The 14,497-nt window shown below is 39.8% G+C and overlaps 1 protein-coding gene across 2 annotated transcripts in view; it reads left to right on the top strand.

The window, feature by feature from the left end:
- Positions 1-14,497, top strand: part of LOC139911089 (voltage-gated delayed rectifier potassium channel KCNH1-like) — a 33,235-nt gene that overhangs the window by 8,210 nt on the left and 10,528 nt on the right. The window contains exons 3-10 of one of the 2 annotated variants that reach the window (XM_071898579.2): positions 340-446; positions 863-991; positions 2,224-2,342; positions 2,780-3,172; positions 6,084-6,110; positions 9,175-9,332; positions 10,168-10,439; positions 14,067-14,266. In XM_071898579.2, the coding sequence (XP_071754680.1) occupies positions 340-446; positions 863-991; positions 2,224-2,342; positions 2,780-3,172; positions 6,084-6,110; positions 9,175-9,332; positions 10,168-10,439; positions 14,067-14,266 (1,405 nt within the window). The remainder of the gene's footprint in view (positions 1-339; positions 447-862; positions 992-2,223; positions 2,343-2,779; positions 3,173-6,083; positions 6,111-9,174; positions 9,333-10,167; positions 10,440-14,066; positions 14,267-14,497) is intronic. The other variant, XM_071898580.2, reaches the window with a different exon arrangement.

The raw sequence follows: 14,497 nt of genomic DNA, 5'->3' as shown, positions 1-14,497 counted from the left end.
TACCTGTAAAATGCTGCTAGCGTTTTGTTGTGGAGGAATGTACAGTTATTTCAAGTCCTGAGCATTTTTTCTAAAGAATGTGGGATGCAAAAGAGGGAAACAGGGGACCTGATCTGGGAGTTTAACATGGTGACCTGAAACGGTGATGTCAAAGAAATCTGAAAACAAAACAAAATACCATTATCTTACCCAGGGAAAACTTGGCAGAGGAATTATTGAAATATTCACACATTCAAGCTTTGCTCAGCAGTCTTTCTGTAGCGCAAGAATGTCTGTGCTTTTCCATTATGCCAATGTCCATTAAAAATTCACAATGTTATTTCCCTTTGTGTTTTCCAGTTTCATGTATGGGGAGCTCACAGACAAGGACACGACGGAGAAAGTGCGACTAACATTTGAGAACTATGAGATGAATTCATTTGAAATACTAATGTACAAGAAGAACAGTAAGTAGCGTTGCCATATGTGAAGAAATAGAAAGATGCGATTTTTCCAATCTCTTGTCATGCAAATATATTCAGAGGCTCTGTAACATACAGCAGAGTTCAAAGGCAGCCCAGAACATTTCTACATCTGTAGAAATGTACTAATTGGTTGAGAGCCAGACCAGAGAAATCTTTCCTAGCAAAATGTGGTGCAGTATTTGTTTCCACTTGCAGGTGTAACCTTCCTCTGCTTGCAGGTGTTACATGGAAAGTTTTGAAAGCCCAGTACAATTCCACTTTCCACTCGCACTATACAATATGGATTATACAATTATACACAATGCTATTATTTATTCAATGTCATCTCCTCTAAAATAGTCACATGATGTAGATCAATAAATGTTTTTCTTTCTTTTTTTTTTCTATTTTTCTTTCAGGGACGCCTGTTTGGTTTTTTGTGAAAATTGCTCCCATTCGCAATGAACAAGAGAAAGTGGTCCTGTTTCTTTGCACATTCAGCGACATCACAGCCTTTAAACAGCCCATCGAGGATGATTCTTCCAAAGGTTTGACTCAGCAAATGAAACTTAAACAGTATTTATTGAACATCACATCTTCTGTCGGGAAGGATATCTTTCTGAAGCTGCCAACTGAAAACAATACAAAAACAATACAAGTCCCACAGTGGTTTAAATGGAAAAAAAAACATGTACTTTAATATTGCTCACCTTTCAGTTTGAAATAAATATGTACAATAAAATATGAAACTCAGTGGATCTACATTCAAAAGTGCCTGTATATCATGTGGCTGATCATGCTTAAACTTTGGCCTGTATAAACCTTTTTATGAAATGCTAAAACATTTCATACAAAGGTTATGAAATGAGAAAGAGTAGAGGCAACATTAGGCTTTATCTAAAATGCAGAGTGCAAACAAAACTGCCAGCGATCATCATTCGACCCTGTGCATTGTGCATCTGCCCCATCAAGTACCGACTCAGTCAATTAACCAGCCATCAGATAGGTTGGGCACACAGCACTAAAAAATGCTCATCGTATAACTGTTTTAGCCAAGATAGTATGTAAATATGTGTAAGAGAGCAACTACAAATCAACGCTTACAATATGAACAGGATGTGGAATTAATTCAAAACTGAGTTTGTAGTTCAATCCCCTGCATCAACAGGTAGAACTGTGCTAAAGTCCCTCACATCAGTAAAGACTGAAGTTTGGGCCGCCTCTTTTACAGCAGCTGTAGATTACATAAAGCATCAATAACTAGCATGGGCCCCTACTGCATTAATAGAGAGTAGGGACTGTGGTTATAAAGGCCCCATAACAGTATTGGCAGACTAGAAATGGCGGTAGCCCAAGCAATCTCATAGTAATAGCTTGGTTGTGTCTGGTACCCTGCAGTCAGGGGCCTTTTCAATTTTAATTTTACCAACACGGACACATATTCCAGCTAAAATCAGTGAAATATTCCAAATTTATCCCAACGCAAACCTGGGGCTTTTTAAAATTGTTATTATTTTTCTTCGTGCCCTGCATGCCCAGCCGATAATCCAGGCACGATGGCCTTGTTATGAACTGTTGTGCAATTGTTGAATACTGAACAAATGTATAGCAAAACTGAATATTGTGCATTCATACCTGAATTACATTTTTAGACCCTGGTTCTGTGACTCTGTCCGCACTTTCCCCAAGCTGGAAAACCTAGTACTCACCAAATATACCAGAAAACAGCCCAGTGTCTAAAATCATCATGTGACACGTTGAAATATGTGTTTGTCCTCAGGCTGGGGGAAGTTTGCCCGTCTGACTCGCGCCCTGACCAGCAGTAGAGGAGTATTACAACAGCTGCAGCCCACAGTCCACAAAGGGGAGAATGTCCACAAGCACTCCCGCTTAGCTGAGGTATGGGTATGGATATGCGATTTTTATTCCATATTTTATTTAGCGAGAATTAGCATATGTTCAAAGAAGATGTGTCATATTCTGTATAAATGATTATATTAATAACTTTAGCTGGAAAAATGGCGCATTAGTCATTGATTCTGTCAGGGGCTTTTCCTCAGAGACATTAGATTTAAGACTCTGTATGCATGTAATTTGCATGTGATAAATGAATGGAAAAGACAGGTGTAATAGGGCGCAAACTTTTGGCACTGACAAATTGTTCCAGACAGTGAACTAGGAGAGTCTTTTAGACCAACTCAACATTTAAGAGTTACACAGCACATTTCTGCCTCGGAGCAGGTGAGGACAGAACTCAAGCCCTGAGGTATTTTTGGCCTCCGCTGTATATCTGTTGGTTTTCTTAAGTTTTGCTGAAACGTCGAAATCTTTGGCAGGTGCTGCAGCTCGGCTCAGATATCCTACCTCAGTACAAGCAGGAGACCCCCAAGACCCCTCCTCACATCATCCTGCACTACTGCCTCTTCAAGACCACCTGGGACTGGGTCATCCTCATCCTCACCTTCTACACGGCCATCATGGTGCCGTACAACGTCTCCTTCAAGACCAAGCAGAACAACGTGACGTGGCTGGTGGTGGACAGCATCGTGGACGTCATCTTCTTGGTGGACATCGTTCTGAACTTCCACACGACTTTCGTGGGACCCGCCGGCGAAGTCATCTCAGACCCGAAGCTGATCCGAATGAACTACCTGAAGACCTGGTTCGTCATCGACCTGCTGTCCTGCCTGCCGTACGACGTCATCAACGCCTTCGAGAACGTGGACGAGGTTAGTGTGGCATTTTTCTGGGCATCATGAGACTCAGGATGGTCTGTTTTTGGTGTTTCGTGGTGTGATTTAAAGGCTTTAAAAGGGCAGCTCATGTTTTTGAGAAGCCAATTTGTTTGATCGTGAACAGGAAATCCTTTCAGTCCGCCCAGAAAACCACTTGCACCTGTGTTTTGGTTATTGAAGCATTAGAAGCAGAAATAATTAAGTAAGTCAATGGGGGTCAGGTCTAATCTATCGTGAACTATGTTGTGAAACAGCAAGGAAACTGTTTTATTCAGAAAAAAATGATTTTGGTCCCTTGACTTGGACTAGTAGTGCTAATAATTACGGTGTTAAGGAGCATTCACCCTCCAGTAGACAAATGGAAATAAACAATTCATGCAGGAGTACTCGCAGTCGTGTTGGCATTTATTGCACGCATGCTCATCCACCATATATGTTTGTGAATGGCTGAGTCTTATTCCACAAAGACGAAGGTGCACATTCTCTCTTATATTAGAGTCTAAAATTTTAACAGACAACTTGACTTTACTGTAAATATGAGCGAATACTTACTGGTGTTTACAATTACAGAGTTGTTGTTCTCTGCCTGTTCAGCTCTGGTCATTAAAGGGGAAGTTCACAAATCCTAGAGTCCTAATATGATGTGTGTGTGTGAGTAAATATAAGATCCTATAACGTCTTTGCCAGGTTTCCATGTAGGCACTGAACCTAGTTTAATAATTACATCCGATCCTGTTTACTGGTTAATATTCTGTGTACTGACTCTAAAAAAAGGTGTTGGAAAGTGCATAATAAAATGCTTGTTTGTGGATTCGTAGATGTTAAACCCTAATGAGGGGTGTTTCTCCTGTACAGCGCAGCTTTGAGTCCTATCGCAGGATCCTGAAATAATTGGCCCAATTGAATCTGGGGAAGGCGAGTTGTTTGTGATGCAGAGGCTCTGAATCAAGGCGGGGGTGACGGAGATGAGTGATGGTTTCGAGACAAATGACACAACTATTGCATGAACAGCTTACGAAAGCTGACAGAAGGATTGAATCATGGCAAAGCGTGAGCCGTGATTCAAACTATATCATATCCAAGCATTTAGAGCGGGTCACCTTTTCTTATTTTGAGCTATGGACAGCTCAGGGACGAATTACTGTTTTACGATCTACTTATATGGACGGTTCATTATAAGCTGCTATTATATGTTGAAATTCTGTGCTCTCTTGCTGAGTAGTGTGGACAGTCTCTATTTTCTTGTATGCTGCTGTTCTCTCAGACAGCACAGCGAGGACCAACTGGATGTGTTTAACATGTGTGCTTTGCTGATGAAATTTGAAATTGAATTTACTATTCACAAAATAACAAAATAATAATGTGTGTGTATCTGCAGCTGTGTCTGATTGAAAGTCAGTTCTCTCTCTGAGGTACAACTGGAGCTACTGTATCATGCCCAAATGTTCCTGGAGATCATTGGTTTTTATACTTCCAGCACACACACACACACACACACACACACACACACACATTGATTAAATGTAGCCTCAGGGCCCTGTGCTCGCCAGTTTTCATTATATCTATGGATCATTGTGTGTATGTGTGTGTGTGTGTGCCTGTATGTGTGCTTTAATGCGTTTTGTCTCAGGATGTGTGTGTGTGTGCGTGTGCCTGCGAGTGAGAGTACGTGTTTTTGCGACAGCACGTGTGTGTAAAATGCTGTGATAGCACTTAAAGGCCCAATGTGTCACACAGTGGCAGCAGCGTGTATGTTCTCTCTGTCTGCTAGCACATACAAGGCACGATGAACTGCTGTGGTAATGCTTGTTTGTGGGCAGTGGCCAGCGAGCGCCGACTTGTATTTGCAGGTGCAGCATTTTGGTCCATTCTAGTCTTTCAACGTTTCAGCATCCTAAATGCTGACAAGTTCAAGTGGCCGGAGCAGAAGTAGCCAGGGGTCAGGAGGAGGGAAAAACAAGAGCGTTTTGGCATTTGGAGCCGCTGTGATGAAGCATTATTCATTAACCGTCAGGCATGTCGTGTTTAGTTTGCGCGCGGTGAATTGTGCGCTGTGCAGTGAGCTTCATACTCCATACACATTATTTTGGATGGGAAATGGCGCAATTATTGTGAGGTTCAAGAGGAGACTGTCACTTTGATGGACGATGGACACACTGGCTGTGGTTGTAAACCGACATCAAAGCTGTGACCTTCCAGCTGCAGAATAGTCTCTCTGTGTGTCTCTATGAGAACTCAGTGACTCCAATTTGCTCCAAATTGCTTTGAGGCAGTACATGGCAGGGGTAAATGAGAGCAAGTAAACAATTGTCTGTGTTATTAAAGCAGCGCTGATACATCATGCTCCTGCTACAGACCTTAACGACTGACATGAATAACTTTGATGGCTGTTTTCCCCAACAGATTTCCAAATAGGGAAGGGAAGATCAGTAAATAGAAACGACCGAGGAAGTTATTCTTGGCAATGTTAAAGCTCTATGGCAGGATCATGTCGATTCAAGACTGATTTAACCTTATTTTTTCCACATTCAAAATAATGAAAGCATGAAAACAAAACAAGTGTGTGGCCATCCAAATACTTGACAGTATGTGTTTGGTAAAAAGCTCTTTAGGGGACAAGTGACAGAAATAGAGTGACACAAGTGACTGAGTTTTCAGTGCATGCTCGATCCTGCATTGGACTGCACATGCTTTACAAATAACATTTTTACATGAATTGTTGTGTTGTTTTCGTTTGACACCTTTATTTAATATTGATTTTCTCATCTATGAATTCATCGCTTACTACTGATCAAGTGTCTCCTCTCTCACTTCTGTTTTTTTTTCCTTCTTTTTCATTCCTCTTTTCTGTTTGCATGGCCCCTTCCTCTTCTGCCTGTTTTCATGCATGGGACGTGATGCGAAGAATTGGAACCACCGAGCTGTCACTCAAGTAGGCTTCAGTTTGATCAGAATACGATATTGATCAATATTATTATTCCAGCAGATTGCGTAACAGCCATTTGCCCACTGTTACTGGTACACACACATGCACACCTGACTAACCTTTTACATAAACTCTGGTTTATCTGGTTCATCGTGCCTGAACAACAGCTTCATTATAGAAAAAGAAATAGTGGCACACTCCTTACTTTTCCTGTGACTTGATTTGATTTGTTTACGCACCAACGTTTCAGCTATAGTGCTTGATGAAAGCGCAATAGCTGAAATATTGGTGAAATATAATTTCACAGCAAATGTAAGGTGTGTGTGACTATTTCTTTTTCTATAGCTTATCATTGCCAGTAGTTTGCACCTTTTTGGTTGTGTGTTTTACTAATATTTGATAATGAACAGCTGTCATAACAGCTGCATGACACAACCATGAATACTGATTAAATCCTCATGTCAATTTTCATTAGATGTTTATATAATTCTGTGTCATTTGTGACATACTGCAGCATTGGAACACTCAGTTTATAGAGTGAAAATTTCAAAATAAAAGTCATCCAGGGATCGCCATTTTTAACTGAAAACAACTGCATGCATTATTAGGAAGGAAGGAAAATGTGTCATGAAGCTGTTTTCAGACATTGTACGCTGTTCATTATATGCACCACCTCTTTCGTTTACGCACCTTTCCATGTGCTACTCATGCCCCGTTTTCATATCACAGCATATTTTCTTCATTTTGGTTCATTTGGTCAACTAAGGTATTTTTGGGGATGAAGTTTAAATTAAGAAGTTTAAATTAATTAGGTTTTATTGTAATATTGTGATAATTTAAGTTGTTCAACTTAACCCTTAAGAGCATATTAAGGGAAATATAGCAAAAGGTTGCCAGTTATGTTTAACTCCAGACTTACTATTGGTCAATTATGTCAAAGAAGTGGTAAAAAAACAACATTCCAAAATGAGATAAAAAAGTGACACCTACTAACATAATTATTGATCATACAAAATTAAAGCAAATAATGGTACTTTTTATAGGATAGTAGATAATTCAAGTCCTCATTTGACTAAATAATGACCCATTTACAGACTGTATTTTAGAAATATTCAATCATGACATTTTTTTTCCCCAAATTGGATTTATAGAGTTTTGCAAATAGAACTGAAATGCAGATCCATGATTGCACAGTTAATTGAATAGAGTTGGGAGCTCAGGTCTGTAAATTGATTTTAGAGAAGCTGAGGTGTCTGGCTGGCAGCAAGATCGGATCAAGTGACACCAAGTGCTGCAGTTGTACTCTGGTTGCACACCACAGCACATTAGCAAGATCAATATCCCCCCACACAATACCAGCGCCACAGAAGAGAAATCCTGTACACTCACAAACAGCAAAGCACACTGACTTGTCTGTGATTGCCATTGTCTCTTTGAATTTATCACTGAGTGGGAGTTTCAATATACAGTACAGCTGAGTAGACATTTAGCTGCGGGTTATGTAACCACTATAAGTTGTAAAATTGCATTACATTGCACAGGAGTGTGTGAAATCAGCACGAGACCTGTTAAGGTCGTTAAGACGATAACAAATACGTTATTCTGGATCATTGCCAATCAAGACTACCTTAACACTCACCCAAAAAATAGCTTTGTAATGTAATATAACTATCTAAGCTATACCTATATTAAAACCTATCAACCAAGGTTTCCCTCAAATACATATGAAAGGACATCAAAATGTACAGATTTTGAGTTGATCCCTCTAAAAATGCCATCTTGTGCACAAAGAACATGGAGTGTATTGTCAATGAAATACACTTTTTACTTGTTGCAATTATTTATCATTGTGGCAGGCTAGAAACATAAAACCTGGTCCAAAAATGGTCTGAAGTTTAATAATTTGATCATTTTAAAGGGTCAGTTTGGTAAAAAAAAACAAAAAGCAAAACAATCAAATCAAATGATCAAATCAATGTTTTGAGGTTGGCAGGTTGGTGTAAATCTACCTGCAATGGCAAAGCGGAACAAAGAGCTTTCCTTTGAATTCTGTGCCATTTGATAATTGCATCATTCATAAAATAGCAGATGAGGGGGCTGCTGTAAACCCCATCCAACAGATAAGTTAATTATTTACTATCTACTTCTATCTACTTGTGATCATATCACAGTATCACATATTTAAAATCCATTGATTATATAATACAGTAGATGAACCCCTTGTGCATTGTACCATTGTTTTAACTTTGATTCGTGTACAGCTCATATTGGTTCTTTACAAAGCTTTTCAAAGGGCTTTTGTAGCTGTTCTTCACAGCACTCTGATGTAATGTGGCTTATATCGATACAGTTATATATAGATTTTTTTATTAATATTTGACTCGTAGGTCAGGCCCTGAGCAAGCAAAGGAGCAAAAGAGAGGAGTGTGTCATTTTATCAATGATAATCCTTATCATTGATAATTAGCACTGAACAAATCTCTGATCATTTTGAACGCTTTTGGATAAAAGTTGAAACAAATATGATCTAGAACAGGAAACAATTTTTGTGAAATAATTGCTATTAAACTATTGTCACCTCATACTGATATAGAGATGATAGCCCCATAAGGGCTACTACATGTTCATTTCATTCCTATTAAGTAAACAATAAAAAAACTAACTTTTTTTTTAACCTACTGTATATTGGAACTTACATATCAATCCTTCAGATGAAGAACTATGTAAGTCCAGTTTTTTAACATGACCAGTGTTTTCAAAATCATTATTTCATTATTTCATTATTTAAAGACTGTATCCTTGTTGGTTGTATACATTCATGGTTAAAAACAGTATATATCCTATTTCAAATGTACTTTCAGATGTTGTATAACATTCTCTTCAAATGATATGAACTGACAGCACAACTTCAAGTATAGCTATTCAAAAAAAATCAAAAATCAAAATGGAAGTGGATATGAATATGATTCTTTGTCTAAAGGCTTGATGTTTTATCTACTGTTGATGCCAAGGTCACTGTATCGTTTCTGACATCTGCCTCTCTGTGTCTCCTCTCTTGTCCCTCTTTCAGGGGATTAGCAGTCTGTTCAGCTCACTCAAGGTGGTCCGGCTGCTCCGTTTGGGTCGGGTCGCCCGCAAACTGGACCACTACATCGAGTACGGGGCGGCTGTGCTGGTCCTGCTGGTGTGTGTTTTTGGACTGGCCGCTCACTGGCTAGCCTGCATTTGGTACGGTTCATGTCAAGACATTTTCTTATTAGTCTATTCATTAGTTTTACAAGTTGACATTCACCAAACAGCCCCCCCTATCCCAACAACTTCCCTATACAGTTCAGTACATGTACACTGATGAGGATTTCCATTATTAATTCATGTAACTAGGCTTACAATTGACAAAACAATTTAAGAAAAAATATATGACATTTTAGGTTGGAGCTACTTAAACATATAAACACAGTATCATTATACTGTGTTTGTCAATAGATAGATAGATAGATAGATAGATAGATAGATAGATAGATAGATAGACAGATAGATAGATAGATAGATAGATAGATAGATAGATAGATAGATAGACAGATAGATAGATAGATAGATAGATAGATAGATAGATAGATAGATAGATAGATGCGTTTTTCCTCATTAATATGCAGATTCATGCAGCAAGTTGCTCCAAAACTAATCAGATCATCTACTCTACCCATCATGTATTGTTCTTGATTTATTGTGTTCACAACAATGTGTCTACACACACACACACACACACAGACGGACAGACACCACCATGATGACATAATATCCTGCGTGTGCCATGGTGGCGGGACATAAAAACAAGATAAATTTGCTCATGAAACTTGATACTTAACACCTATTTGTCCTTTTTATATGTCCTTTTATGTTTACATCATAACATATTTACAACTCTGAATAATTTAGAGTGACACACAAATTCAGACCAACACATTCACAACCAATTTTGCTCTGATTCCACTCCACACAATCCAGGTAACGGCCCGGTTTAGAGCGCCACCTCTGACCTTTTGTTTCCCTCTCCGCACATCAGGTACAGCATTGGCGATTACGAGGTTATTGATGAAGAAACCAATATTGTGCGTGTGGACAGCTGGCTCTACATACTGGCCGAGACGGTGGGGACGCCGTACCGCTTCAACGCCAGCGGTTCGGGGAAGTGGGAGGGCGGCCCGAACAAAGATTCGGTCTACATCACTTCCTTATACTTCACCATGACCAGCCTGACCAGCATCGGCTTTGGAAACATCGCCCCGACTACGGACGGAGAGAAGATCTTTGCCGTGGCCATGATGATGATTGGATGTGAGTGGGGGTGTTTTATCTTTCAACTAATGTAGGGGAAACATGATATATGATACATGATACATGAGGAGGTTAACTATGCTCTTTAAAGCCACAATCCATGGAGGTAGAGTAAATGAATTATGGATATAGCCATAGGTGTTCAGAAAATAGAACTTTACAGATGAGCTTAGCAATATTTCCACCTCCTGTGTAACCTAGAATATACTGCTGAGTTTCAACATAAGTTAGTGCCAGAACTATTGATTTCACCATAAATATAATTTATTTGTCCTCTGTAGCACTATGGCAATGGATTTACCTGTTGCCATTGATGAGTTTCCCTCTAACCTGTATTATTTATAGCGTGGGATGTGAATGGCTGTATTTTGATGAGAAAAAGGGGACAGTTGATAATGGATGTCTCACAGTCCACGTCGTACTCAATTTTCCACATTTTATCATTCTGTGAATTTGACAAATTCAAAACTGGGCAAGAAAAGAATCAATGCATCAGTGTTGTGCCCAGTGTAAAAGAGCTTCTTCTTGGGTATTATGGATAGATTAATTTACCAATATAAGCACACTAATAATATCTCCTGATTTTATAAAACTGTCAGTGGCATAGACAAAAATACTGACATTCAAACAATGTAAACTTAAAGCCTTTAAGAGTTTCAAATGGCATTCAGAACGTGTTTGTATCTTTTACTATACTGTCAGTCTCTTTTTCAGTCCCATCAAGCATGTTGTCAACTCCGGTCAGTCCACACTGATACAGTGGTATGTGAGGCTTGTCATTCATGTGTTGTTGGGAGTTGATACTTCAGACTGGTGTTTGGCATCTTGCTGAATTATTGAGATATTGGGAAGTCTGTTGTTCTGTTACATCACTCACACAGGCTTCCAGTGTATCTAAAATGCCTGAAAACATCACCACAGTTGGTGAGTGAGAAGTTGCTCCATAGTGCCTTAAAACAGCTTCTGGGGAGGAGGAGGAGGAGGCTCTTCTTCAGAGGCTGGAGTAGGTCAAGTTTAGTGGGGCAACAAATATGACGGCTTGCCGGCAGTTTTTAAGGAGGTAAAGGTGCAATTTCTGTTTCGTTAAAGCATATGGGAGTGATAAATCCAAACAAAATGGTCACCAAATATCTCAATATTTGGAAAAAATGGGAAAAGATGACAAATAACAGTATGAATAATGCCTATCAAGGCAAGAATCCAAAGCCATGTTATTGTCTTTTTTAAAGGCCTTTAAAGAGCAAAAATGTGTCTCACAACTCATGTTTACGGTTACATAAAGATAAAATAGAAATAGCAGGTGTTGCTGTAAATAACAAACACCGAATTCTGGTTTTGTTTTGGAACCTGACTACACCCACTGACAAAAAGATCTAAAATGTTGAGAAAAGAAGAGTGCAGATTTGCACAGTGCATTCTTCTTTCCCCATCTAGAGATTAAACATTTATAAGGTATCTGCTGCTTGTGTGGCTCATAATACAGTGTGCAGCGCACTGCCATTATGTGTGACTGCATGCAGAGAGCAGCACCTCCAAGCAATAACTGACACCACCGGATCAATTTAGCACAGCACTCTCTGCAATCCCTCTGCAATCACTCTTCACCTACACTGTAGTTTTCCCAGCCATAACCTCAACCCTATGATGAGAGAATCACACTCCCCGCTCAGTTTGGGCATTCGGTTTAAGAATAATGCTCTCGAGGGCACTTGCAAACTCAGCAGCAGACTTATCTCTGTCTAACTTTTTCATTGTGAAATACAAATTATCTTAAAAACTAAATATCTAAAAACCAGACAACCTCAGGAGGATTCGCTCGGAGATGCAATCTACTTTAGTCCATGGCTGTTCTCTATGAAATATGGATGCCCTGATACTGTTCTATTTTTACCATCAGCACTGGATCGGTGTTGGCAGTAGAAGATCACAGCGTGACGAGGGATTGGGGGGTGGGATGGGGGGCTATACATATGTCCTGTTGCTATAGCAACCGCTGGCCTGGGGCTTTAGTTTCTGACAACTGTCTTTTAACTACCTTCAAACAAGCCAGCTGTTAGATGCTATACACAACGCTGCGATAAAGTTCTACACGTCAGCGAGGGAAGAGCGATGTTCGGGACTATATGAAACACCATTAGGCTCCATAGAGACCAGCGGAGGTTCGTTGGTTACAGTTACAGTGTTTCTGGTATCAGAGAAGTGTCTGAGCTTGCCATCTGTGCCCAAGCCTGAGCTAGCTATCATCCCGAAACTCTGACAACTTCAAAAGAAGATGATTGTCAAATCATTTCTGAGATTTGATTTGTTCTGAAATTGATTCTTGAGCTGGTCATTTTGTAACCTACAAATGTCCAGCATTGAGAATATGTTGTGTGAGAATATGTGGAAGCCAAACATTATTTGTCTTTAGGTGCTATAGGAATATGTAACATACTGCAACCCTCGATAATACTGCTGTACCACTAAGCAATGGCGATGAAAGGATTTAAGTTGTGGTTATCCTTGCCCTCGAGGAGTTTATAGCGCTTTTTAATTAGTATTATTCCCTGTACAGTTTTTCAGCACTTTGATTATGTACTGTAAAATAAACAAACAACACACACACACACACTCATACACACACATACACAGCTTACTGTCATCATCTGAGGATAATTGAAAAGTGTGGTTGGCATGTTTCCTCTCCGTCCCTTCTAGCAGGGCTAATTAGGGCTTCATTGCCAAGAGAACACTACACACACACAGCAGACATCTGATGTCTTTGATCCATACACACTCCAGCTGTTGCAACCTTCCAGTCCAACCACCTTCACTATGCGCTGCTATACTTGGACGTTTTTTTAACTCTTATATCACCAGGCAAGTTAAGAAAAGAGACATTCGTAATTAGTAGGGTGTAGCTTCATGGGGAGGGATGGTTACACACACACACACACAGACACACACACATACACACACACTTACTAGGGAGCTGACCGCTACAATTATGGTTTTTCCCTGTTTGCCACCAAATAGCGCAGTGTGTTGACTATAGATTTGGAGGGATGGAGCAGTGCTACTTGTTCCCACTCAACTGACCAAAGCAATCACTGATGAACCAGTATTAAATATTAAGGCAAACTGAAAAATACATGTTTGCTAAAAACAAGGCTGTTTTCTTAGTTACCGCAGTTGAAGTTGACATTTTAGAGATACAAGGTTTTCACCCGACAACAGTGATATAATATAAAATCACTGAAATTACTTGTGAAATCACTTCTGTCAGCCTTCATGAGGAAAAAAGTTAATTTTAGGGTTGAAGGGTCAAAGTTAAGGTTAAAATTCTGGTTAGGTTCGACTGGGGTTAGGTATGTAGTTGTGTACAGGTAGGGTATGAAGTTGGATAATGCACTGAATTCAATGGAATATGTGTGTATGTGTGTGTGTGTGTGTGTGTGTGTGTGTGCGCGTGTGACATGGCAATCTTATATTCTGTCGTATATGCTTCAGTATCAAACAGCACAAAGAATTCCCCTTTGGCAACGCTCAGTCTTCATGTTGAAGGCAAACACAGAATGTGCGATGATGCCGCAGATCCCCAAAATTTAAACTCCTACCTTTTCATCTCCTCCATCCCTCTTTTCCCAGCCCTTCTTTACGCCACCATCTTTGGTAACGTGACGACCATCTTCCAGCAGATGTATGCCAACACGAACCGTTACCATGAGATGCTGAACAGCGTGCGCGACTTCCTCAAGCTCTACCAGGTGCCCAAGGGCTTGAGCGAGAGAGTTATGGACTACATTGCCTCCACCTGGTCTATGTCCCGGGGCATAGATACTGAAAAGGTATCTCAAACTGTAAGCCAGACATTGATTCACTTGCATGCAGTTCTGTCTCACCTTTGTTGATTGTCTTACAGTGTGTGATTGCTGGTAGTTTTCCTCCGTTTTCCTGATATTATGTGTCCTTCTTGTGACTTTGTGTAAATGTCCCCTCATTCATTTGTTTCCAACTTCTAGATAACATCAGCGTGTGTGAAATTGTTAAATGTGTTTCACTGGTAATTTGATAAGTCA

This window comes from Centroberyx gerrardi, chromosome 15 (genome assembly GCF_048128805.1).
Source record: "Centroberyx gerrardi isolate f3 chromosome 15, fCenGer3.hap1.cur.20231027, whole genome shotgun sequence".
NCBI lineage: Eukaryota > Metazoa > Chordata > Actinopteri > Beryciformes > Berycidae > Centroberyx > Centroberyx gerrardi.
This window is presented reverse-complemented; position numbering and strand designations above follow the sequence as displayed.